General features: G+C 41.6%; 1 protein-coding gene across 3 annotated transcripts; it reads right to left on the bottom strand.

Moving 5' to 3' along the window:
* Positions 1-1,733: 1,733 nt before the first annotated feature.
* Positions 1,734-26,237, bottom strand: HEPH (hephaestin). 3 transcript variants are annotated; one of them, XM_085325919.1, is given in 21 exon segments: positions 1,734-2,859; positions 3,310-3,342; positions 3,974-4,136; positions 4,509-4,648; positions 6,114-6,339; positions 7,115-7,221; positions 8,166-8,297; positions 9,225-9,364; positions 9,641-9,851; positions 10,657-10,869; positions 11,173-11,323; positions 12,404-12,615; positions 13,227-13,358; positions 15,838-15,977; positions 17,189-17,357; positions 17,934-18,188; positions 18,610-18,789; positions 19,363-19,575; positions 20,301-20,545; positions 22,734-22,929; positions 26,084-26,237. In XM_085325919.1, coding segments are annotated over 20 exon segments (3,534 nt in total). In that variant the 5' UTR covers positions 22,898-22,929; positions 26,084-26,237; the 3' UTR covers positions 1,734-2,551.
* Positions 26,238-26,255: the final 18 nt, after the last annotated feature.

The raw sequence follows: 26,255 nt of genomic DNA, 5'->3' as shown, positions 1-26,255 counted from the left end.
TGATTTTGCTGCAAAGTACTTCCACAGAGTTTTCTCAGTCTTGGGTGCAACTTCTTATCAGAGGACAGAGTCCTCTCCAACATAGCCACTCAGCTGAGGCCTCCAGGCTGTGGACTCAAGAGTACCCCCCCTCACACAAACAAAAAAGAAGTACCACCAAAAAGCTGGAGCATCTGCCTCTGTGGTTCACGTTCTACTTGGCCCAAACAATGACGTTATACTGTAGGAGCTTTGAGAGCCTGCGCTTTAAAGGATTTGTACAAATTCAAGTCTAGCTCCTACGTCTTCCTGTTACCGAATCAGTACTGAAACCCAGGTTTGCTGTATTCCAGCTTAGCACCCTAGTTACTGACTGAGAAACTAGAGGAGGGTAAGTTTCCTATCTTCTTTCTTGAAGAATACATTTAAAATGATTCCCTTATCTCACTCTCAGTTGAGACTTTTGATCCTTCCCCCCCCATCCCACAAACCAGAGAGGGACAAGAAAATAAAAACCTTTCCTGCCCAGTTCTTAGTTCTCATGACATAGCTTCTAAAATTTGCCCAGAGCTGTAGAGCTTGATCTCTGGTTTGCAATAGCAGCTGAACCAGGGCTGACAACAAGCAAAGAGCACCCATCCTCAGAACATTCAACAGCCCTCCAGCTTCTCACCAGGCTTTACRAAGTCTAATGAAAGGAAATTAATGAGCTTTCTCCCCACTGCCAAAGAAAAAGGCAGCTGGAAAGATGCAGGGACCCAATATGAATTGAACATGATTAAATACATTGTAACTATTGCTGTGAATAAAACAAAGCTGATATATCAAAATAGCCTACAGTACTCCCTTGTCATTAGAGCCATTTAGCTGGCTCTGCTTTAATTGCCTTTGAAAGCCACCCAGAAAAGATTCCTCTTCTGCCCTTTCTAATTTAAAACTAGAGATYGAAATATGAAAGCATTAACCTGCATCCATTTAGATAATGGGATTCAGTGGGACAGACAGGAAGATAGGTATTTTATCAGGAAATGCTTGGTGCCTGATGGACAGGGCAACGTGAATGTGATGTGAGTGGACACAGGCGCATAGGGAGGATCATTGCCACTGCCTGAGGGAAGAGCTTCAGAGGCCACACAAGGCACCAAGACATTGGTCCTCAGCAGACACCTGCAACAGAGACTGAGGTGGCAGGAGGATGCTCAATCCTGACCCAGGAGAACACTGATGGCTGGAAGGAGGCACCATTGCACTTTTCCCCTCCAGATTCTGAGCAGAACAGGAGTCTCCTGGCACACACCTCTCCCCTCACTCACCCCCTACTCAGCTCCTTTCCCCTGTGGGGACAGGGATTAGCTGCAGAAGGTTCAGTAAAATGTTCATAGAGCATTTATCTATTATCTAAGACAGGCCTCTCCATCTCTAATTGCTTTTAATTCTACACTGTCTAAAAAAGGCAAGCCCCCCCACCTTTAACATTCCTCCTTTACTGCAAGAATTCCCTTATCTCAGGCCTGCACTACCAAATACTTCATTGACTACAGGCAAACTTACTCTATGCAATTAAATTACACTAGCACTCCAGCTTTCTTTCCCTTCACAGTTGTCAAGTTTTCCAAGAGAAAATTGCAACTATATCATAGCAGGGAGGGAGGAGCGGGGGAGAACTCCATGTTTTTTTCTACCCCAAGTGTGAACTTACCTCACACATGATTGAGTCTAGCTTGGCTCACAGCAATAACTTGGAAACAGCTGAATTCTGGAGGTAATTTCAATAAAATGTATTTGAAAAAAAACAAAATACAAACCACAGAGCAAACCACATCAAAACTTCACAGCATTCTTACTCCTATGGCAAAAGGAACTGTGTAGATGCTGTGGTACAGCACTTTACACTTACAGCATGACAGAACCAATATGCAGGGAAGCCATTAAGACAGTGCAGCACATGCAAAGGCTTCATTTTCCAATGCAAGGCACAGGATGTCTGACACTAAAACACACTCCGTGGAGTATGGATGTGTCAAGTAAGGCTGATAGTAAGGCACAGCTGTTGTCATGGTTCTTGACRAAGCTCTCAGACTCTATGACATGTACTACCCTGAGTTTATATCAGTCCAATTATCCACAGAAAACCCAGTGATCTAAATCTAAATTAACATTTTTCTCTTCTGTATTCTTATTTGATTCACAAAAAGCAAGGATTATTTTCCCCCTTCACATTATTTAGGTTAAAGGTTCACAGTTCTATATATCTGTTGGGAGACAGTACCCAAATCAGCCCTRGCAGTGGAGCAAGACTGGAATCTTGCTCTGACAGTTTTTACCACAAAAGACTAAGCAGAGTTTTCTGGAGAGAAGAAAACAGAAAATTTCTCAATTCTTTCCTGGGAGAAAAGGAATGTTTTAGGAGAACCTTTTTACTCCTGTTATTTCAGTTGACTGAAATGGTCCTCATATCTCTCCTGGAGTGAGCTTTTCTTAACAGAGTTCTTAGAAAGATATATGAAGAGGTCATGGCTCCAGCTTTCTTCCTTAGCTTTCTAGAAGTTGAGTGCGTGACTGAAATAGTGCCCTAATAGCTTGGTGTTGACAACATCCAGCCTCTGCTCCAAGCACACGACCAAAAATTCTTCCATGTGTTTYATATTCCTTGATTCTTTTTAGACATGAGTTTGAATCCATCATCCAGGATGGACCTCCGATTGCGCCTTAGCTTCCTTTGCTTCTCAAGATAGATGACTACTCCCAGGAGGAAACTGGCAACCAGGAAGAGCACCATTCCTGTAACAGCTAGAATGATGATTGTGGCTTCTACCTGCCCTGGAGCCAAATTAGCTCCAAATAGCATGACCTTCTGGGAATCATCCTCCAGTGGTGTCTCTGAGAGCAAACAAAAAGATAGTGTCAATGAGAGCTAGAAATACTGAAAGAGTCTGAAAAATACGAAGGAGTAAAAGATAGACCCAAAGGAATCAAAGCAAGTCGAAGTAAACCCAATTCAGGAGTCCTTCATTGCTCAGGTCATACAAGAGTTTGCAGAATAAATGGTTCTTTCCCTTCTCCAGCCCATTCCATGCCAAGACCTCAGTGTCTCACAGCTATTCAGTTCTATCGGCTAACCACCGCTATTCCAGTTCACACAGGAGGTAATCTGAAGTTATCTGGGGAATGAGTAGCTGAGTTAGGAACAGTACAGAACCGACATGAGAACACGTGCCAGGACTCTCTCCTGCTCACTCTGCTTCCAAGTTTATCCTGGATGTGRATCTACCTTCTTTTTCCTCACACTCATGCCCCCACATACATTTAGCAGTGCAATGCATAGCATACCTTCACTGTAGTTTATGACCTTAGGTGCAGGCTCTGAAAAGAAACAAGAAGTGAGTTACAAAGTGTTGGGCTGAATAGGTGGAGAGTCCGGAACACAGCACTTTTGGCAAGGATCAGATCTGGACACAGTGGTTTTCCAGTGCTTGTAGTTTTATTTTCTCTTGTAGCTGTTTTCACTCTCCTACATTAAATCAAGGGATTTCTGTATTATCTACTTCTAGAACAGACCTCCTATTGTACAACTCTACAGCCTTTGAAAGAAAAGCATGAGCAAAACCTTTGAGTGTCACTTATCTTTGAACGCCTCCTATTTCCTGGTGAAATTAGAAGCCTTAGGATATGCATTTAGATCAGAGGTAACACTTTAGTAAGAACAATTACTAGCTGATAGCTGAACAGTGCTTCCCAAACACAAGCTAAGAATAAATCTCATAACACTCTAGGCAATGGACACTCCTGAAACCAAATTGTTATGAACTCTAGCTGCAGCTATTACAACTTTCAAAGGGAACACCTTAAATTACTAGTACTTAATTAACTGCCCAATTAACTGGCTATTTATGGTATGCATAAAAGGATTTGTGATGCAAACACTCAGAATTTAGCAGCACTAGTAGAAAGTGTTGTTAGACATTTATGGCAACAATTAGTGCTCACTCCCTACCTGGTTTGGGCAAGACTTGGAAGAGTATCTCCATGCCAGCATGAATATGATCAGAYACATGACAATGAAGCAACCATGTCCCAGGGTTCCCAGCCAACATCTCCACCATTTCAAAGGTCCCAGGAAACAGATCCACAACATCTGCTCTGTAGTCTTTGCCATTCTGTCAAAGGGATGGGAGCCAGTTAGCATGCAGCACTCTGGGCATCTTTTGATAAATCTGTCTAAAGTATTGAAGACCTGTTACTGTCATTAGAGTCCTCTACAGTACTACCACAGTTCATAAAAGTTCTACAAAAGATTTCAAAAMGCAGCTTCACAGCTGTAGCTGGGAAAGCAAACAGTCTGGTAATGCCTGATTCTAAGAAGGGTTAGCTACCTGCATCAGCACTGGGTAAAATCACATCCTTTTCTTAATTAAGTGAATTAGATGATTGCTGTGAACACATGCAAGGAGTTCAAGTCACTCAGAGTCAAGCAAAAGTGATGATATCTTTGTTTGGTCTCTGCTTTATAAGCAGTAGGATATTCTTACCTTGTATGTGAAAGTCTCAGCATGAAAGTGGACTGTGTGCACATCAATCTCCTGCCCCATTCCAAACAGGTACCAGTTTACCCACTCTCCTTGGAACATGGTCAGTCCAGGTAAGTTTGCATAGAGCTTCCCATTGATTGCTGTGCAGTAAATATTGTCAAAGTAGAAATGAYTATTATTGAAAAGGCAAAAATGCTSCACCATCTTAGTAAAAGAACATGCATGGCAAGTTAGATGTTTCAAAGCTCATTTAGAAGCCAAAGCATYAACATTTTCCATCTTTCTTCCACATGAATCCCCAGAAGGACTGGTAATCTCTCCAGCCCAACTACCTATCTAATTTTCAGTGGGGCAACAGATAGGTGACTTGCCTCAAGGGACACACTACAGCTCAGATAAATCTCAGACTACCTCTTTCTGAAACCTTGAAATCAGCCAGCAGAGAGAGTTGCTTCTAGAAGTTAGGATGTGTATGTTTGTCTTCCTGGCCCAATGCTAGGTACATATGTCTGCATATATATACATGCATGAATCTCTGAACTGTTTACTTACTGAACAAGGAAAACGGGTAAATCTTACCAATAGACAAACACTGTCATTCTGTATGTCTCATGTCAGCTCCACACATTACACACTGATCACTGGTAAAATTGCTGCATGGTGGGACTTCATTTCATAATTAGCACAGCAAGAAGGAAAATTGCTTTGATTGCAAATGCAGGAAAGGAATCAAAACAGTGACTGAGCTCAGTGATATCGTACACAGGAAAACCTCCATATTCAGAAGACATAGAACGGAATAAAATGGAAAGAGATATGATCTGAGGACAGGAAGCATCTGTTTTAATCCCAGCTCTACCATAGGCACTACATAGCCCAAAGCAAGAAACTTAAYTTGTGTGTTGATTTTACTACCTATAATATTGAGTTGATGATTATAACTTAATGGATATGAATATTTGGAGATTTTTTTAACCACCTGCAAAATAACAGTTGTAATGATAGTATATGCAACAACTCTTCACCATTATTGCCACAATTGCTAAGAGACTTGCTTTGCTGAGAATACTTTAAATAAATTCAGATTTAGTGTGAGTGAAAGTTATCAAAAGTTACATATTAACTTATAAAAAAAAAAAACTATTTATCCTACTCAGGAAGAAGTAGCTTTTTGATAATCAGCTAAAACAACCGACCTGTGCATTGCAACCACAGAGTTTGGTCAATTAATTTTAAAACTAACATATTCTAATAATTCCAAGATGAACAGAATGAAATTATTCTGACATTAATTTCACCTCTGATTGCATTTTCTGTCCTGAGTCACTCAGACACATTAGAGATCAGCCTCCCTGACTCATACCTTACTATTCTTCCTGACAAGGAGTACCATAATAATTAACCCTCATTGTAGATCAAAGACTTGTGCCTTATGTGCTACAATGTTGAGAGCACCACAGTTTAATTCTGACAAAGCAAAAGGGTGAGGATATTCACCAGGAATCAGGTTCCTGGCTTTTGGACTTTGACTATTAACAGAGGTCGCAGGGCTAACATCAACTTTGCACAGTTTGTAGTGGGTAGCATTAGCTCATTAGGCATTACCATGCATTTTGTTGCTTTCCACAAATGTGTCATCCAGCAGGTTGGTGTCTCTGCGATTCCTGTGAGCGTAACGTTCTACATTCTCCTCCAAGTACCAGGACTGATTTTCATCAAAAACCAGGAACAGTAGAGCAAACTCCCTCTTTACATCTTTCCTGATCCCATCAGATTGTAGCACCCCTTTCCGGCAGATCTTTAGGGGTCCAATCAGACCACTGTACATGTCCTAGTAGGAACGAGTAAGAAAAACTCAGGTTTTTCTGAAAAAAGTGAGACTGATCTTCCTACCTTTCCCTCTGTACCCAGCCCTTCACCTTTCAGCAACCATGTCTGCTGTTCTCTGCATCATCCTCACTAAAACAAATGGTGTGCTACTTCGTAAGCAATCTCATTGATGAAAATCAGCTACTAAAACGCAAGAACAGAGTCCATACATGCTCTCACAAATGCAAATCAAAAGGACAAATACAAATATCGAAGTATTCTCCACACTCCAGCTGCAGAAACATCTAGATCTTGAARTAAACCAATGATCTTTGGGCTGAATGAGATTCATTACTGCAGGATCCTCCAGTTAGTTTCCACCGAAATCAGCGCTACAATAGCTGATGCTAGCAATGCTCCAATCTCCCTATATTACTCACCTAGCCCAACTTTGGACAATTTTTGCCTTTTCAGAATAGCCCTGTGACTCCCAAATAATAGAAGATTTCATTCACTAGGAAATGTGCTTATAACRAATACCTACAGATAACTGAAGGAAGGCTATTGTCAAGTGAACAGTGGAACTGTTTTACAAGGGTTTTTGCTGSGGGGAAAGAAAAAAAGATAAACAGCAGGATCAACCTGGAGGATTCCTTCTCCAAGGAGAATGCTAGGTATGTCATCAGATGGTTCCTCTACCTCTTAACTGAATCTCTAGAATGTATCAAAAACATTGTTTTGTAGAGTTAGAGGAAAGTAGTCTAACCTCTGTTCTAGGATTCCAAACAGATTTTTACCTTTACTGGGTCTACCATGGAGTAGTAGATCCAAGGGACACAGGCCGAATCATTTGGCCCTGGACCAGATCTCTCAGGAACTTCCCATCGGTATGTCACAATGTCACCTGAACAACAGAAAAGCACCATTAGCACTTGTGTGATGAACAAGTCCCCAGTTTGCTGAGCAGTATTCAAAAGCAGATCAAAAAAAGATGATCCTTTCAAAAGTTCAACTACAATTCTGGCTTCGTCAAACAYTGCACCTTCTTTCCACAGACACCAAAAAGCAGAATGGAAGCTCCTCTCTAATAAGCACATGAGAAGAGGGCAAAGTCACAGRATGCACGCACTAACTGATATCAGTACAACTATTTTATCTGCCACTTCCAAGTCTAGCCCTGACCAAAGAAATTCCATCTGTCTTCACTACAGACAGAGCTTGAGATKATCTTTGAACTCTTAAAAGTATATTTATGATACTCATTCAAATTACTTAAGATTCCTATTTTTGGATAATAGCAATACTTCTTAGAAAGACAGGGTCCAACTGAAGGGCTGGCTGTTTTGGAGACAGAACCTGTTCTGAAGAATGTGCAAGCTGAARGGGGCCAAAAGTTATATGGCATCCGGACAGCGAAACAGACTGATGAGCTCAGCCAAGATCCTGGCAAGCTACTTTCTGCATCACAAAAGTTACAGGTCCCAAAGAACTGAGGCAGGCATCCCCCCATCAGGGGCACTCAGGCCAGGATTATCAAGGGATGGCTGAGCTGTGAACAATCACCACCTTTCTCCTTCCCAGGCAGACCAGGCAAGCTGTAGGGGAGAGGGCTATGCAGAGAAATTTGTGCTACACTTACTCCAGAGGTCAGCAGAGAATATCGCGTGCCATTACCACACCAATGACAATAAAACCACAGTGAACCTGAAAGATGTTCCTGTTCAGTTCCAAGTCTTTCCCACAGGAAAACAAGTATGCCTGAGCCTACTTAAAGAAACAAGTCTAACTGTAGGCTAAAATAAGCTTTATATGCCCATACAGAAATAACACTGGAGAACACTGACTTACCAGGATTTGCAGTTTGTGGCTGTCGTGTCTCCCTTTCCAGCACCCCATGTGCATGAATGGAGTAGGGTCGCGTAGCATTGTTCTTAAACACAATGTTGAGAATATCTCCCACTTCCGCCCACATAAAAGGACCTTGAGATAGAAGAACATAAATTAAGTTCAGCAAGAATTATCAACATACCTCCTAAGGATGTTCCCATCTCTCTCACCATCTTCCCCTTCCCAGAGGTATTTCCCTATAATGTTTACAACTGTCATTCTTCACTACCGTATCTTTACACGCCTCTCCCCCCTCCCCCCCCAAAAAAAAAACAAACAGAATTGGAGGCTGGTTCCAATTCAAGTAGAAAAAAAGTAGAAATATCAAACTACAAGTCTCACAAGGGGGAAACAAAGATTGCTATGCATTTTCACTGTGCCCAGTGCAACTAAGGTTTGATAACTGAATATTACTGTACTAAATGTAACATCATATTTATCATCCCCTACACTGCTGTGTAATACGTGTAACCTGGTAATATTCAATTTGGCCTGAAAATGTTACAAATCAGATCCACAAGCTATTTTAAATGGCATACACTACCTCATCTTGCTGGTCTGAAACCACTTGTAGTCTTGGCTTCACATCCCAGAGCTTTGTCTCCATGGACTACCATTGGACATTACAGTGCAGTCCTCTATTTCCCAAGGCCTGTCTACTTTTACATCAAAAGCATTTCTTTCACAGCTAAATCTTCACCTACATCTCTCAGACCGCTTTCCAAAAGTCAGTTATTTTTGTTTCACACAGAGAAAGCAGGTGTGAAAAAAACAGTTTGACTGAGATATCAAAGAAAGCCAGCAGCAAAGGCAGGCATGAGAATCCAGTCTATTGCAGGTTGTATTCAGAACTCTTGTTTTCTTCAGACCTGTAGTCCTGAACAGGAGACAGCCCTCCTCACTTACATAAACAGTATATACCTGAATATCTCAGAAGTTATCAGATTATAGCCCATGGAGTTTAAGACCCAGTCCTGTAYGAACAAAAGGAGTACATATACCTTCTGCAGATTTCCTTACCCAGTATCCCTAGATGTTCATCACCATTTATCCTGGCCTTAGGGGTCTGGAATGTCCCATCAGTGTATTCCCTATAAACTGCTTTCTTGTACTTAGAGCCGAGCAGTCCATTTTCATTACTCAAAAATACATTGGAATAGCTGAAAAATGCAGAGAGAGTGCTGTGTTACCCAAATGCTCACAAGGAATGAGCAGCTAACCTGCAGTAGGAAAGTCATTTGCTGAACAGATTTCACTCTCCCAGKGACCTGTTTTGGCTGAAGAGAATGGCAGGGTGATTTACAGGGGTGTGGCCCCCCAGCAGCACCACAAGCAGCAGGACATGCACCATATGACAAGAAAATTGAAATACCTTAAACTTCACTAAGTTCTACTGAGAATCTTTGCCCAAGGCTTCCTCAAAATAGAGGTATTACCTCTCCACAGAGTGGTTATGCCGTTCCCTCTCCCAGTGGCGATCAGGTGCATAGTCCCACTCCACCTCCTCTGCCATGATGTAGTATGTCCGCACTCCTTTGTACTGAAGGACAGGAGCAGGGTCCCTGTTGCTGCACTTGGAAACAGAGTAATGCTCCCTCATTCCAGCATGGTAGTGATTGCTTGTTTGACAGTAGATCTCAAAAATCCCTGAGGGAGGCAGCACAAACAAGCAAATCAGCTTGTTTTAAAGATCCCAGAAAAGAGCTGCTTCTCACACAAAGCTTGTGATACAGCTGTTATTAATGTGTTGTACATATCTGTGTGTTTGTTTAGGGAGGTTGGTTGCCAGAGACTGAGATTCAGAAGTGTTTTTAGAGAAACCAAGCAAGAAAGGCACCATGTCCTAGATAACAATCATCTCAGGAGGTTTCCTTACATACACAACTAAYTTATTAGATGTGAGGAAACCAATTAGGAGACACAACTGTATTACCTCTACTGACATGCTGGATAAGTAAAAGATCTGGCCTGCAAATACCAGGAAAGAGGATATAGCTGGTAACATGCCACAAACACCTTTGAAAGAGATATAGTATTGCATGTCTAACCTTCAAACTAGGAAGCCCAGGATCTGATGTGAGTCTCCTCAAGTCATGGACAGGAGAGTTAGAAATTGACAACTCAGTGCTCCTTTATTCTGAAATATGTGTTTGCACATTTCTGTGGATCACAGGTAACCTCCATCAGGGCTGTTAGTACATACACACGATGTGGCAGCCCAGAGAATCAATTTGGAACAACATAGGATGAGATTCACTATTTGCTGTTCCTCCTCAGAATCAGATACAACAGGCAGGACCTCTGGCCTCCTAAATTGGGCCAAATGGGGTCTAAAGCACAGCTCATCCTGTGATGTGTAACAGCTCACATAGCGCTAAACATGTTAGCCACAGAATTAAATACTACAACTTAAGGCTTTTCCCGCTGCGAAGTTAGACATGCAGCTACTTACCTTTGTTATCAGGTTGCATAAAGGCAGTAGCAAATGTGTGGGGGAACAAGTTAGTAGAATCCCTCCGCATCCCATTCATCTGCAAGGTGTTGCCCTGAAACACAGCTCCATGTACATCCGCTTCAGTGCCCAAGCCCAAAAGGTGCCAGGACACATTCTCTCCTTCACATACATCCAGCCCAGGTAAGTTACCAAACATAAATCCATTGATGGCTGCAAAGGTAAAAACAATTAACTGTCCACAGTCAGACAGTTCATTCTGTACATACACCTTGAAAGGACAGGCCTGCCTGTGAAAGTGCATCTTGTTTGTAATTCACCCCAAATACACTTAGGGCCTACCTCTTGAGACAGCTCTGCTTTATGCCCCATGCCCCACTCTGCCTTTATACTCACTTCATTTCAGGCCAGTACAGCACATAACCACTCCAGTTTCCTAGCCCAGATATTAGGTAGACACCAAMCCATGTCTTGCAGGTTTACTTCTGCTACCTGCAGAACAGCATCAGGCCATACCATGCATCCTGTTCGATTCCGTGAAGCCATTATCCTTTTTCACAGAAGTCTCTTCCATCCTCAAATAGTATTTTATGTTTGCATTTAAATACCAGCTGAGATTCTCATCAAACACACTGAAGAGAAGGTAAAATTCTTTGTCGATCCCTTTCTAAGATATAACAATGACAGCTGTTAATTTTTAAAATGCACCAATTAACCATCAGCCTTACAGTTCAAGCTGTCTTGTCTGGCTCTCATTTTCCCCTTTCTTTTAACTAGGCCTGTTGGGAGTCAGGGATCTGTCCCTTTACTCATGTTGGATGGCCCTTCTTTACTCCACAATGGACACCATTGCTGGTTTCCCCTACCATTCCCCAAGTAAAGGGATCAAAACTCAGCCAAGAATACAAACCCTTATCTCTTTCCTCCACAATCCTTYGATTTAAGGTGCTGGGTTTCACTACCTGTCCAAAACAGAACCCTGATCAGAACTCCGCCTACAAGGCAGGTTAATGACTGTTCCACCCCTCTTTTCTCCTACAACAGTCTTGAATTTGGGTTTGTTTTTTTAATTATCGTAAGAGATTTAAGAAATGCATTACAAAGCATGGCACATTTCCTAACTAAAAGAATTCTCCCAGATCTGTCCAGATTCTCATTTTCATATGAACTTCCTTAGTTATATCCAGGAAGACAATCTACAGAGGGGGCTGACAAGTGTTTTCCAGTCTATGACTTAAGGGTGTGTGACAAGTAGCTCTGCGCCCTTTTCAAATTAAGTATTCATTAAAGTGTTGCTCAACACTGGAGCCAGAATTGAGGGCTCAGGTGATTTCTCCTTATCTTCCCTTTCCAAATAAGTCTGTTTTGCTTATACCATTTCATTACCTGTAATTGTTTTRTCATATTCACAGCTCCCTCATGTGGCAGGCTACATATAAAGTCACATCCAACACACACTGTTCAACTGAATTTGTCTTAGAGTTTTAAACCCAAGCCCAGAAATCAGTTTAACGAAACTTCTTAGGAGCCTGAAACGTTAGCCTTTCCCACAAGAGATCTGTGGCATAGAGTTTTCCTGATGTAACCAGCAGCTATAACCTGCCTCACGACTTGGATTCAAGCCTCTTGGCCTCATATCTTTGCAAATGTTCATTCACATTTTATTTCCTAAGGCTTTGCTGATGTTTCATGTCTCCAGGAGAAAATAAACAGCCTGGTAAGAGCRTGTCAGGAATATCAGTTTTACCTGCTTGTTGCTGTCATCCAAAGTCCCAGGCTTGCAGATCAGTAGAGGGCCTACTAAGCCTGAACTGGGGTCTTTCACAGGATTCACAGCAGAACTGTACATCCAGGTCAGGCAGGGAGGGTCACTAGGTGTGGGCCCAACATGCTGGGGTACTGTCCAGTGGTATGTAAAATTGTGCAGAGGCTGAACAGAAACCCCATTCTGTGACAGACCTTTAAAACAAAGATTGGCATAATTATTCTTGAGGCTCCTTTACAAGCTTTGATACATCTTCATCATTTAGATTCACACTGGGCTTTACTTCATATGATTAAAAAGACACACATCTGAGGTACAATACAGTAGTTCTTATAAAGTGTTCAGTTGCAGCTGTTCTTAGTATTTTGTAGAGTCATTCTTGGTGTCATGGCAGAGAYAGGTATTGCAACAGGAAATAAATTAGGTCCAGCTACATCCAGCAAGATGACTGTTAGGAGAATGTGGTTTTCTAAGATGGAGTACACTGTGGATGTTCCTCTACTCATAAGGTCTCAAATAACTAGAAAGAGTTTGAGCTCTGATTTATTATTTTCATCCAGATTTCATCACAAAAAAMCAGCACCCCTGGCACTCTGCTCCTGGTACCTCTTTTTTAGGCATCAGTTCAGGAGTAGTTCTCCTTTACTGAAGCCTCAAGCAGGCTCAGAGCACAAGGAAGACTTCCACTCAATTTCTGAGCACATTCAGTCCTTTTTGCATGCAGAAATCTCCCTGCACAGGCAATATAGATTATGGAGCTCAACCGCCAGGATTAGCATTGAATTAAGAAAAATGAGCCACAAACCATCATGGTACTGCATCCCTTCCCACGCTTTCCCATAAGACACTCCATGAGGCTGGATGCTGAAAGGCCAGGAGGCTTTGTTAACAAACATCACCAGGATGGTATCTCCAACTTCAGCTTTTATCACTGGACCTGTGTAAACCGCAAAGAGATCATGTCACCAAGATGACTGGGGAAACAAAAGAAGTCACAGCTATTTTTCATCCATGGCTCAGGAACAGYTGATTTAGAACAGAAGTAGAGTCCTCATTCTCTGCATTTTTGCATTTCATTACACTCTTAAACTTTAACAAAGAATAGCAGGATTGTTGACAAGAATTATTTGAAAGTATTTAAGTCTGAGGATAATTCAAAGGAGAGGCTTCAGGCATTCACAGCTAGAGTAACAAAATGGACAAGTGAGCTGAAATGCTCTCAGTAAATGCTTGTCTCTCCCTCAACTATAAGGTGCCTTAGCCTTCTAACATGGGTGCCTCATGCAGATGTGTAAGACTAGTATGAGGTGCTCTAAACTCACATTTCAGTTCAGTTCAACTGCTAAGAGCATCTGTAAGCCATGGCTCCAGCCAGGTTAAAAAAAAAAAAAAAAAATCAGAACACATGCACACTGTCAGTCTTTAAACTATCTAAACTATCTTTTCCTCTGGTCTGCAGACTCTTGAGAGTCCACAGATTACTCCTAACAGTCTAAGAGATATCGAGAAAAACAGGCTGCCATCCAGAAATCCAGGCAGGCAAAATCTGTATAGATCTGTACCATGACATAATGGGGGCTCCAAACTGAAAATGCTTGAAAACAGCTGGTTGAAAATAGCTGGAGCTATTCAATAACTGCCCTGTGCCCCAGAAGACTGCTACCTTTAGACTCAACATTTCTGTTGTGGGAAGCATGACAATTATTCAGAAAAATCTCATGCTGTGTCCTTGCTTTTCCTCAACTAATACACCATTAGGCCTTCTTGATGTGTTTGAAGGCACCACTCAGGTCTGGAGCKGTGTTCCTCTCCTCTCCAAATTAAGATTTAGGTTTGGACTACCCCCTGCAGTTTAACAGGATCATATTAGCATGTTTGTCTGTAACTCAGTCTGCTGCTGCCAAACAGGTCAGTCCCACTGTAGCTCTTTCACCTATGTTTCCTTGTCATCTTCTGCATTCTCCCCTTCCTAGGTGTCCCAGTCCCCTGACATGCACCACCACCACTACTCCTTAAACATCTCAAGCAGCTTATGTAAATTGTAAAACCAATAGACAACTCCAAATAATCTACAGCTCAGTGAATTGCATACACTTCCACAGGGTCTGATAAGCACAAGGGATTCAGGGCAGCAGCACAGCAAAGAGGCAGGGAGTGAAAAACATGTGGAGASAGAGCAGGAGCATACCTGCCCTGTTAGAGAGTGATGATCAATCAGATACACACAGCTCGTTTGTGTAAAATCCCCACGAGGAAAAAATGACAGTGCCAGTAAGTGATCAACCAGCCTTCCCACAGTACAGCTTCATGTGTTTTAGTATGAGAATGTAACAGAAAAAACAGCATAAACCCACAGTCCATTCCATGCATTACGGCTGTCTGCATGGCATCCCACTATTTCCATCAGCTCCCCATTCTGGAGCTCAGTCTGTCATGGTCTTGCGCCTCTTGTAGGACTCCCTAAGCATGACTTCCTCTAGTCACTTTATACAGTTCACGTCTCTAGTGGCTTTAACCAGTCAGCTCAAAACCGACCTGTGGATGTAGCTTGTTTATGTGACTAGATGTTTTCATCAATTATTCCTTCTGTGATTTTAGTCTACCAGTAGGAAATATTTGTAATGTCTTCCGTGAAGTCATATCCAAGATATCCTTCACTCAGCTGTCTTTCTAGGAGAATTTGGTTGTTTCTCATAATGCTAACCCATTATACTTTTTTCCTGGTCCTCAGAGCCCCATCAGGATCCTGTCAGCTCCTGACAGTTATGCTGCATCACTTTATGCATAGCTCTACCATTTTATTTTATTCAGCTGCTTGTACTTCTTTTTGCCTTTCTTCACACTATTCCTTCCCCTCTAAATGTATTCTTGTATTCTTTCCTTCTGTGRTCTTCACAGGAATTGCAGTTGCTAACTTCTGGTGCCATTAGTCACTGCTGATACAGGAAACTGGACCACACCTATGTACCTCTACTGCGTACATGACAGCTATTATGTGTGATTCATTTCCCTCTGCAGACTGTTTTCTTCTCTCATTACCCTCAYTGTTATCTGCCTATAACAAAAAGGGAGCCTTCTTGGGAAAGCTTTCTGTGAGAAAGAGTTTGTACCATGTCTTGAAGATGCTCAAAAACACATAACCAAATGCTAATACTATTATCTGTTTAGCCAGAGTTACAAATACATGTTTTCCAGTCCTTACTATTAACCTCTGAAGACTACTGTGGCAGAAAACCAATTCCTTTGCCCCCTAATTCTATATCCTAGTTCTGTCCACCTTACTCTTAAAGGTTGTCAAATACTACCTCTGGAAATTACTAGGTCAAGAAATGAAAGGGTAGTAAGAGTCAACCAGTACTGATGCCAAAAAAACCTCTTTCAGTGCTAGTGACAATGTGTTGCTGGATGATTCCTACCRAGTATCCCAAGATGTTTCTCTTCTTCCAATTGCTTCTTTTCCTCCTGGAAAGTCTCATCAGTATATTCCACATACTTTGCCTTCCAATAGATTCCTCCAATTCGGTCATGGCTACGCTTGAAAAACTGTTCAGCAGGGCTAAATACAAAAAGCAAGTTTCAGTTGATTTTTATGAAAAACAGACCTCYTCTTCCACTCTCCCCTCCCACCCCTCCATTTCCCAGTTAAAGTTTTTCAGATAAGGACAGCATCTCTGGTTTGGAATGACCCTGCAGAGCCCAGCACAGTTTCTCTGTGAATTATTTTCATCCTACAGATTCATCTACCAGCTGTGTTCAGGGAACACCTCTGGCATGCAGCTCTCTCCAGGCTAGAACACTTAGGTTCAATGGTGCAGATCTAAACAGCATCTCTGCATGAGGTGCACAGAAGAGGGCAATGAACAAAACAGCAGCGCAGTAAAAGAGTACTACAACATTGGGTTCTTTTGAGGCCAAGACAGAGCTGAGGCCAGTTGCAGTTATAACTGAGAAAAACACACAACAGCTGTAAAGAGATTTATTTCCTCTATCATCATCTTCCCCAAACACATATATAACCTGCTTTGCAGGAGAGTCAGTTTAGTTACAAGGACACGTAACAGATGCAAGAAACTTTCAGTTTTAAGGTCTGCAACAGAGTTGGTGCAGTATTAACCACTCTGCATTTCTATTTTTTCCATCTAAAAGAGGAACATCCCACCTAATAGCTTCACAGGGAAGGGAGCAGAGGAGGAGGAATGTCTTTGTTTCAGTTAGCTGAGCTCCGAACGGGAAACCACAAAGCAAATTCTATCACAACCATTTGACACGTGGGATGGAAGACTCAAGGTCACTGGTTTTGATTTCCTAGAATTTGACTGCTAGCAAACCAACACTAAAGTATAACTGCAGGCTAGCTCTGCCACCCTGTGTCTGCTGCAAGATGTGCTTTCTTCGTAAGTTCAGACTTGTAGCYTCCTTCTAGATCAGGCGCACTGAGCAGAAATGAAGCCCAGAGGTAAATGAGGCAGCTCACATACCATATTAACTGGGACCCCTGAAGTGGGTAGGTCTATGCACACAGTACACCTTTCATGTAAAATCCCCTGAGGGGATYGCCTAGTACTGCTTCTAGTACAGTTTAGTTACAACAGCTACATCTCTAGAGCGGCTGACACACCTTCTTCAATAACATATTCCATATAAATTGCAGGCTCATGTATTTTGTTAAGAAAGAACTTCCACATTTTCATCAGTAGCCTCTGTATCCCTCACCCAGAGGCAGAAGCCCCCCAAACACTGCTTCAAGCACACCAGCCTTTTACTTACCTGCCTGCCTCACTCAGCTGTTTCCCATTGCTTTGGTCCAATCCAGAGGGTCCATAGTCCCACTGTACTTCCTTCGCAGCTATGTAGTATTTCCGAACTCTCCCTTTTAGAGTAGATCTTGGAGCTTGCTGAGCACACGGTCGGACTTCATAGAGTGCCCCCATTCCCGCTGCCGAAGACATGAACACACAGGCTTAAACCTCTGTCTGCCAGTTTGATCAGATAAGGAACACAACCCCACCCTCCCATCATAAAYTGGTCATGCCTACTTTGTTACCCCTAAAGACACATGGCTGGGAGAAGTTGATTAGGTGGTCCTCACAGAAAGGAGACTTTTCTCTGCTAGTGAGCAGAGCTTCTTATCTTAGACATCAGATGTGCTACRTGAGAAAGGATGGAAAGCAAATAAAGCCTTCTGCTGTCCACAGATGAATCATGCAAGCGTCTATTACAGGGACTAGAGTTCTTAYGACACTGCCTCATCTTAACATTCAGCTATGCCAGGTAAGTATTCAGCATTTATCAATGCGGAACATTATATGGTAGGATGTGTCATCCCTACTATGTTCGGCCTGCATTTCAATTTATAAAAATATGAAGATTCACCTTATTCATTTGGGGTGATTTTTTAAGGAAGGATGCTGCCTAAGGTCGTGTCCCCAACCACGCTGTAAGGCCAGGGAACCACGTTGACAGAGAAAAGGAAGACTATGAAGTACACGACAGAGTCCAGCYTCTGCCTTACCTTGTATGTGATCATTGACCTGACAGCTCAGTAGCCATCTCCCAGGGTTACTGGGGATCATGTCTGCCGTAACAAAAGTAGCTGGGAATAGGCTGGCCACATCTGTCCTGTGGCCTCTGATAATGAGCGTCTCTCCATGGAAGTAGGCTGTGTGAACATCAATTTCATTGCCCATCCCAAAGAGGTGCCATGAGATGTAATCCCCAGCACACATTGTCACCTCAGGAAGGTTCCCGAAGACATAACCATTAATAGCTGCAAAACCAAGCAAGTCAAAAGTAGAATTAGAAAAGGTGCCTTCAGAGCTTTTGCCTGCAGGTCACAGTACAAAGATGTTTGGAAGACGGATCTGACCAGAACCTGTCCTCCTCCAGAGTTGTGGATGTGTACTCTACAGCACATTTCCTAATGTGAAATAACTCTAAATACTTAATACAAGCGCTCTCAAGCCAAAGATTAAATCAAGTAAAAAAAAAAAAAAAGAAAAGAAAATTGGTGTTGCGGCATTGTCTCTGTGACATCGCTTAGCACACACTCTCATAGCTTGCTATCACCCTTCTTCCCTCTATCCACATCCTGGCATACAACAGCCAAAAGTGCATTTCAAGATATACACGAATGCCAACACCTCAGAGTATATGTGCAAAGCCAGTGGCTTCAGAAAGGTGATACCGACCGTGCATTTTGTTGCTCTCTTGGAATTCTTCATCGTCTTTGTCTACAGAGTCTGGATCTGTACAAAATGATGCTATGTTCTCATCCAGGTACCAGCTTAGATTCTCATCAACAACACTGAACATCAGAAAGAAATCAATGTCCACATCCTGGCGTCTTTGAGAAGCGTCAGTCAGTATTCCTAAGGCCAAAGGAAAGATGAATGAGTACCCCCTCCGCATCCAGAAAAGCGCGTATCAGTCAAGGGATTAAAACATCAACAGAAGAGTAATTTCTTATCTCGCAAATTAGGGACTGATGCTTTTCCTCAAAATTCCAGTCCAGCTCTTGGTAGAGTTCTACCAATCACACATAYACTGCATGCCCTGCTAATACACTTCTCAATTCCAAGCAGCTCTAACACTGCTTGATGCTCCTGAGCTACAACACCTTCGGTGTTTATTCTTGCTGAAATCAAAATCCCTTTTTCTCTTCCCCATTTTCATATACAAACCAGGTCTTAGACAAGACTCTCACTCCTAATGTGAATTTAAATGGCTCTCAGATGAAGAAGCCTATAAGCATACTTGCCCAGCCAGTAAAGGATAATGTAGTTATCAGAATCCAGCTAGAATAGAGGTCTCCAGCAAGCAGCTCCCAACTTGAGGGGATGTAGTATGACTAGAGTATATCCTCATCCTATCCTCATCCCAATCATCACACTCTTCACAGTATTAAATTGCAGCCCTAAGCTGCCTTCTCTTGGTAGTTTTACCTTTTTTGCATGTTAGCAATGGCCCAATTAATCCAGATGCAATGTCCTTTGGTGCATCAATATGAGAGTGGTAGATCCAGGTCAAACAGTTTGGGTCATCAGCAGTTGGGCTATGATCCTCAGGGACAGTCCAAGTATAGGTATAATTCCCTCCTGGAAAAACAGCATCATCCTTCTTCTGATCCTGGGGGGACATATCGGGATACAGGGATCCTAGAACAATTAATTGAGCAATCACAACAACCATTCAAAAAGAGCCGAGTTTGTATGTGCAACCCTATACTGAGCCTCTCACTCAGTATAGAGGACAGCACTACACATACATACTTTGGTAGCARCTTCCAAAGACTCACCATCCCAAGTTGAAACAGGGTGTTTAATCATTCTCTCAATGATTAACTGAGGCATAGAGCTATTGCAATGCAACTTGCTCAGTAAACAGGTCAGCACAGAGTTAAAAAGATGATTCCCATTCTGCCTGTTATTACTTTGCCCTTAACTAAGGCTCTACATTCAGCATCTCTAAAATCTCTAGGATTGTTTCAAATACCAACTCTTTGGTCTCATATTTCATCATATGTGTAAACTTTCAGGCTTATCACACTCATGACTCTTATACTATAGCACTTTAAATAGTGATTATTAATTCATTGTGTGATTATTCTTCTGTGCTGCTCTCCCACCTGTGAGCTTTTGGTGATGCTACTAAATTAAAGAAGGAATCTAGACTACATACTGCAATGCCTAGATCAGGAAATTACTCCCAGACCCACCAACCTACCAACTCAGCATCAGGTGACTTCACTAAACACCTAAATGAGGYTGCTTTCCAGCAATATAGCTTAGGTCTAATCAAGCTGTTGGTTTCTTCACAGATGCCTTTCCTCAGTGCATACTCCTAAATTCCCAATGAAGAAACTGTCCCTTATGTCATTTACCTTCAGAGTCCTTTTCGTAGAAAACACCATGAGGATGGATTGTGTATGGCCGACCAGCAAAATTTTTTAGATGTACTTTAATGGTATCCCCCACTTCTGCTCGGATGACTGGCCCAAGGAACCCCAGCCACGCAGGTTTGGGAATCTCAGTGGTGTACGTGGAGTCTGTGTATTGCTTATAGACCGATTTCTTGTATGTGCTTCCCACCCTGTCTCTGCCAGACCAAAGGAATACTGAAGCCTTGCTGTTAGATTCAGAAAAGGGAAAGGCATCATAAGTCACATTACATAAAACAGTTCATCTATAACACAGCGTGATGACAAAGTTTTCTCAAGCAAGTCCTAAAGTTTTTGGCATGATACAAGACATTCCTTGCTGTATATTAACATGCCCTAAGCCAGCAGTGTACTTTTCCTCTTCCCGCATCCTATTGCTATGACATGGGTAACAGAGCCTAATTAAGAAATAAACAGCATTAGCCTTTATGTTTGTGTGCTTTCTGAGTGCTCAAAATACAACACAGGGCAATAGCAAAATTCAGTTTGTGAAGTCTGGGATCAGAGTCACAAGTGAAGCAAATTCTTCACGAAAACACACAAGCACACCCCTGGAAGCATGCAACCATGCTGTGCAGATGAGAAATGAGAAAGACGTTGCTTCTCTATCTGATAATCACATAAGTGAAAAAAAGATTGAGGCACTTCTCACTCCTGTTTTAGCTGTCATTGAAATGAGTTTAAAAGCCCAATGCCTTTGCGGAGTTTGTAGCTCAGACACAATAGCAAAAAAATATCCTGAGCTCTGGTCAAAATTCAGTCTAAAAGAAGGTTACTTTCTAGTTAACAGATTCCAGATAAATTGTAGAATGACAGGCAGCTCAGGCAGATACRTCCTCAGCACATAACTAACTTCAAAGTTAAAACCTCCTACAAGTACTAAAGGTCAACACCAGAGAGTATTTAGTTTTTATGATTGTTTCTCAGCAGATAAGAGAATAATCATGGTCCAGGTATTTGTGGGACAGCCCTAAATGAGAGCTGAAAGTTTCTCTCCCATCATCATAGTAACATTCAGCCCACAGCAATATATACGGTCTTGAAATACCGAAAAAACTTTAATCTTATCTGCAGAAGGTGAACAATGCAGATCAAAACATTGAAACAGTGGCTCTGTCATCCAAAATTGTGAAGGGAGAGCTCTAGCGACAGTTTAAAGTGCACACATTTATGAAGTCATCCCTGCAGTGTATATCAAAAAGATTAAAGGTAATTCTGCTTTATCACACACCTGCTTCTTTTTTCCATCCAGTTCATTTCTTCTAAACAASAACAACAAAAAATCTGAAAGCATTTTACCACCTCTATCACTTTTACCAATATCACATTCTTTCCTTGTTGCTAGTTAATGGGTTTTTATAATCATYGTATAAATAAGTCCTATTAGCTAATTGCTTGCAGTGGCAGAATAGTTTTTAAGTTCCTTTCAAGTTTAATGGCCTTTTATTTCATTTTCTTCTGCTCATCTGTTCCAAGAGAAGGCAAACAAGAAACAACTTATCATTGATTTCTGCAGTGGTAAAACTATTTTCTACTTATCTTGAATTCTTTTGGTTTCTTTTGCTGTGAGCTGGTTTATTTCAGTCTATTCAGTATTTCTAGATAGAGGAGACTTTTCCAGGCTAAACTGACAGAGCTTATTGGGTTTTTTGTGGTAAATCTCTCCTGCTGTGTTGTTTTCAAATGAAGATATACTAACACTTCWGTGTTACTTATATGGGGGGGGAGGGCATGGGGTCAAGATTCCATAGGTTTCCATTAAAAATTGAAACAAAAATGCAGAACACCTTAAACAGCTGTGGAAGCCTAAACAAAAACAAAAAAGGCTCAGGGTTTTAAAAACAGAAATAAAACTGGTTTAGTAGTGACTCAAAGCAGTTACTACAGTTTTCAGATTTAATTTCCCACAAAACAATTTTAATCAACCCCTAAGATTTCATGCAGAAGTTCATGCCTTCATTAAGACTTGAAATTCCATGTAAATAAACACGAGGCAGCTCTAAAGTCATTTACATCAAGGTGAAAAGTCATCATGCTTCAGAATATGTAAGCTGMTCACTACTAGCTGGAAAAAGGGAAAAACTAAACCTCAGAACAGCACATTGTGCAGTTTTCTCTATAACAGAGTATTTGTACTGTCCTCTAATGTAACTGGCATTGGTCACTGCATGTTTGATTAAATTGATCATTCATTTTCCCAGAGTTAGAGTTTCTATGTTCCTAYGATAGGACAAGTCAACCATTAGGCCCATAAAGATCAGATATGTAATCATGTCTCTTGCTTGCTTAGATGCCCCAGAAAACTTGCATAAAACTACTAAGACAACTACTATTTTAAGACAGTATGAGACCAAATAGCTATCAAAAAAAACATACAGATTATGTGCAATGCTTTGATTAGCAAGTATGTTCCTTCCTGTTGGAGCATAGTTCCAGTCCACCTCACGGATCCCCAGGTAATAGACTCGAGTGACACCTCCAGCAAATGCAGGTGACAGCAAAGGGATGTAAAATGACAACCACCAAAGCAATCCCATCATAGCCTGACGTGAAGGCCCTTTTGGAGGATAAKCTATTTGGGAGAAAAGAAGAAAAAAATGTAACGTATCAGAAGTGTAATTTGACCACATAACCTTATTGTAAGYAAGCTGGTTTGAAAGTACTGAATATTCTACAAGGATATTAAAAAAAAGCAGAATACAATTGGATCATTATTCAAATATCCATGGGTTCTGAGACAAAATCAGTCCCATAGCAAAATTAACACACAAATTACAGATTATGTCTTGCCAGTCCATCCCCTGTACCAAATCCTGCTTCTCTCAAAAGTTTAATGAGCTMATTYTTTTTAATTTTATTATTTTTTAAATTGTCTACAGTGCTCTTCCTCATTAAGGTTTCACTCAGGAGGAGAGGAAAGGAGCGCAGCCCCAGCACTATGTTGGCAGAAAAAGGTATTTGTAAATCTATACACTGTGTAAATGTCTTCTTAGGGTGCCAGGGTCACCTAAGCAAAGAGTGCCAAGCACACTAGAATACCAAGTGACTGTTTTTTGTTTGTTTGTTTTTTTCTTCTTTTAATTCTGATGTCCTAAATCATCTTATAGGACCAAAACTAATGAAAAAATCCTGAGCAAGTAACTTTAAATTGTTGCCAACCTCTCTCTACTCCACTAAGCCACCTGAGGAAGTGTGATTTAGACACTAYGAAGTGATTCTAAAGTTTAAGCTCTTTAAAAAGTTGTTCTCAAAGATTGGTTCTCTAATCCACAGACTACCTCTCAAATGGGTTGCACCACACTGTTCCATTAGTCTAGTTTCAGTAAGTATTTTCCCTACGATTTGGATTATGAAGTAAAAGGCTTATTCATAAAACTTCCAATTGACACCAAACTGGGCATGAATAAGCCCTAGAAATGTTCTGAAGAGATACTGGGTTTAAAATGAATATGACAACTTGTAAAGACTGTCTGAAATCAACAAAATACAATTTTATGAACATAARGAGAAAATAATACAATATGGAGGACCAGAACTGCAGCTAAGGAAGAAGGAGCTTGAGCTTAAAATGGATGACAAACTAAATATAACCACACATGAACATCCCATTCAGTGATATAATTAAAAAAAAGCTAAAAGCAACTATACTGTTCCCCTTTATGATTAAACCATTATCYAGAATAGATGCTCAACTCTTGGCACTGCAGAGACAGACATAAGCAACTTTGAAGAATCTCATCAGAAAGAAACAAGAAATKAGAGAATCAGAAAAATGTGATCTATCAATAAAGATTTAAGTAGCAGTTCTGTTCAACTTCAAAAAGTAGGGCATGATGACATAACAGTGTCAAACAGAAAAAAATTCTATAAAGAGGACTGTGATTATTTGTTCTCYCTTATTCTTGGTAATGAGGGCACAAATAAGCCAGGTTTATTCGCAGCAAACCTAGGTATTCTGTACGCTTTCTGTTAGCAAGACACCACACTAGAGCAGGTTTCTCTGAGGAGCTATGAAATCTGACTCAACRCTAAGATAAGGAAATAAACCAGGTATCTATTTAGTTTACTTCCAAACCTGGATCATTATGATTCCCAGACACACTATCCCAAATCTCAAAAGCCATTGATAATTAACTATTATTGATTCCAGACAGTCAATAAACTTAGAAGTCAAGAGAAAGCAACTCTCAACTTGGAAAAATCCTCTTTCCCATTCAGTTTGAGACAGGAGATTGTAGCRAATCTCTCTAAATCTGACAGAGACTTCTTATCCACAGTCTATCAACACAGTATAGCCCTTATCCAGCAATTCCACTGGCAAGCACTTAAGGAGGTCAGTATGATGTTCCCTAAAGAAACTCAGGGAACAGTCCTTTCTCTGTGATGCAAGCAGGGTAGAGATCACAGCAGAACACAGGCTTCCAAAATCCTGCTGTTATACATTGCCCAATAACTACAGCAACCTCATCCTCCTGCTACTGCTGTGATAGCTGGTGCTTTTCGCAGGAAGTTGAGACAGCGGCGTTCACACACTCATTCTGTTCTTATMATGAGGTTTCAAATCGAGGAGTTAAGAAAGCAGTACCAACACTATTCCACGCRCACATGCCATAATGAGTATCAAAAAGCAGTGGTGACAACCACAAGAAAAGAAAGGCTGGCAGCATCAGCTCTCAACCCAAAAATTCCAGTTATACTGGCACAGACCATGCTGAGAAAGGGGAAGTGGATGCTTTTGACTCAGCCTGAAGGGTGAACCACTTGTCACAGGTCAAAGTAAGCAGGAGTGGCTTTCTGGATAAAGTACACCCAGCATGTGAGCTGGCAGTCCTGGAGGAGTAGGAGCAGCTGAACCTTGGGCTAACTCTAGGTTCACTTCAGTTAGGATTTGATTTTCCTTGCAAACAAACAAAAATCTCCAAAACAAAAAAACAAGAAACCCTCCACACCTATGCTATGAAAGAGCAAAGCTTAGACTTTATATCAAGCTCAAGCAGAAATTCTTAGAGTTGGTTGTGAAAACTGCCTACTGAGACAAACCCCTGCTGTGTTAGCCCGCTACTTCTATGTGATTAGGTCATTACCTAAGACATTAAACTTCAGTATTGGAACATCAATATATTTAATCAAATAAACCARATCAAACCAGAAGTCATGGTATTCTAAACCCCTTGTGAATCTGCTCTATTCTTGGGCAAAAAAAAATGAGAAAAATCTTTGAGATGAGCTCACTGAGGTTTTACAAAGGTCCAGTTGGACCTTACACCACAGTCTGATCATGACATTTCACATTCCTCTGTAGCAATTTTAGGCCATCCCACAATTAAGTTTCATCAAAGACTATGAGAACAGAATTGTCTTTACAGTGACTCACCACCGTTGAGCCATTCAAGTACTGGAAGTTTAACTTGCGGATTCTTAAAAAAAAAAAAAATCACCCTCAGGCCTCACATTCCTTAATTAAAAAGGATACTAGCCTTCCAGTTCTGTTATCCCTGAACCTTGGTGTTTTACAGCAAATTCTTAAATGCAGGATTTTATTGATTCATTAATACAGGAAACTGCGAAAACTGGATTTCAGTGTTATTTGCTAGCTAATTRCCCTCTATTTTATCAAGACAAAGGGACTGATCGCAGGGTTGCTAAGAGATCACTGCCCCGGGAAGCAGAGCGCAGAGGGAAGGGAAAAAGCAGTATCCAGTGAAGCCGACGTYTCCGTCGCCTACCTGCTCGGGCAGGGCGAGCCGCACGTCCCGCCGGGAGGGCCGAGGACTCACTCCGCAGACATTCTCCCCGCCCGCCTGCGAAGATGAGGATTCCCGAGGGGGCGAAGTCCAGGCCGCGCGGCGGGCAGACGCCCGGCCTCCCGGGGGCAGGCCGGAGCCGCGGGCTGCCGCG

The sequence above is a fragment of the Rhea americana genome, unplaced genomic scaffold, assembly GCF_003343005.1.
Source record: "Rhea americana isolate MKP2758 unplaced genomic scaffold, rheAme1 scaffold_125, whole genome shotgun sequence".
NCBI lineage: Eukaryota > Metazoa > Chordata > Aves > Rheiformes > Rheidae > Rhea > Rhea americana.
The sequence above is the reverse complement of the archived record's forward strand: the minus strand, read 5'-3'. Positions and strand labels throughout refer to the sequence as shown.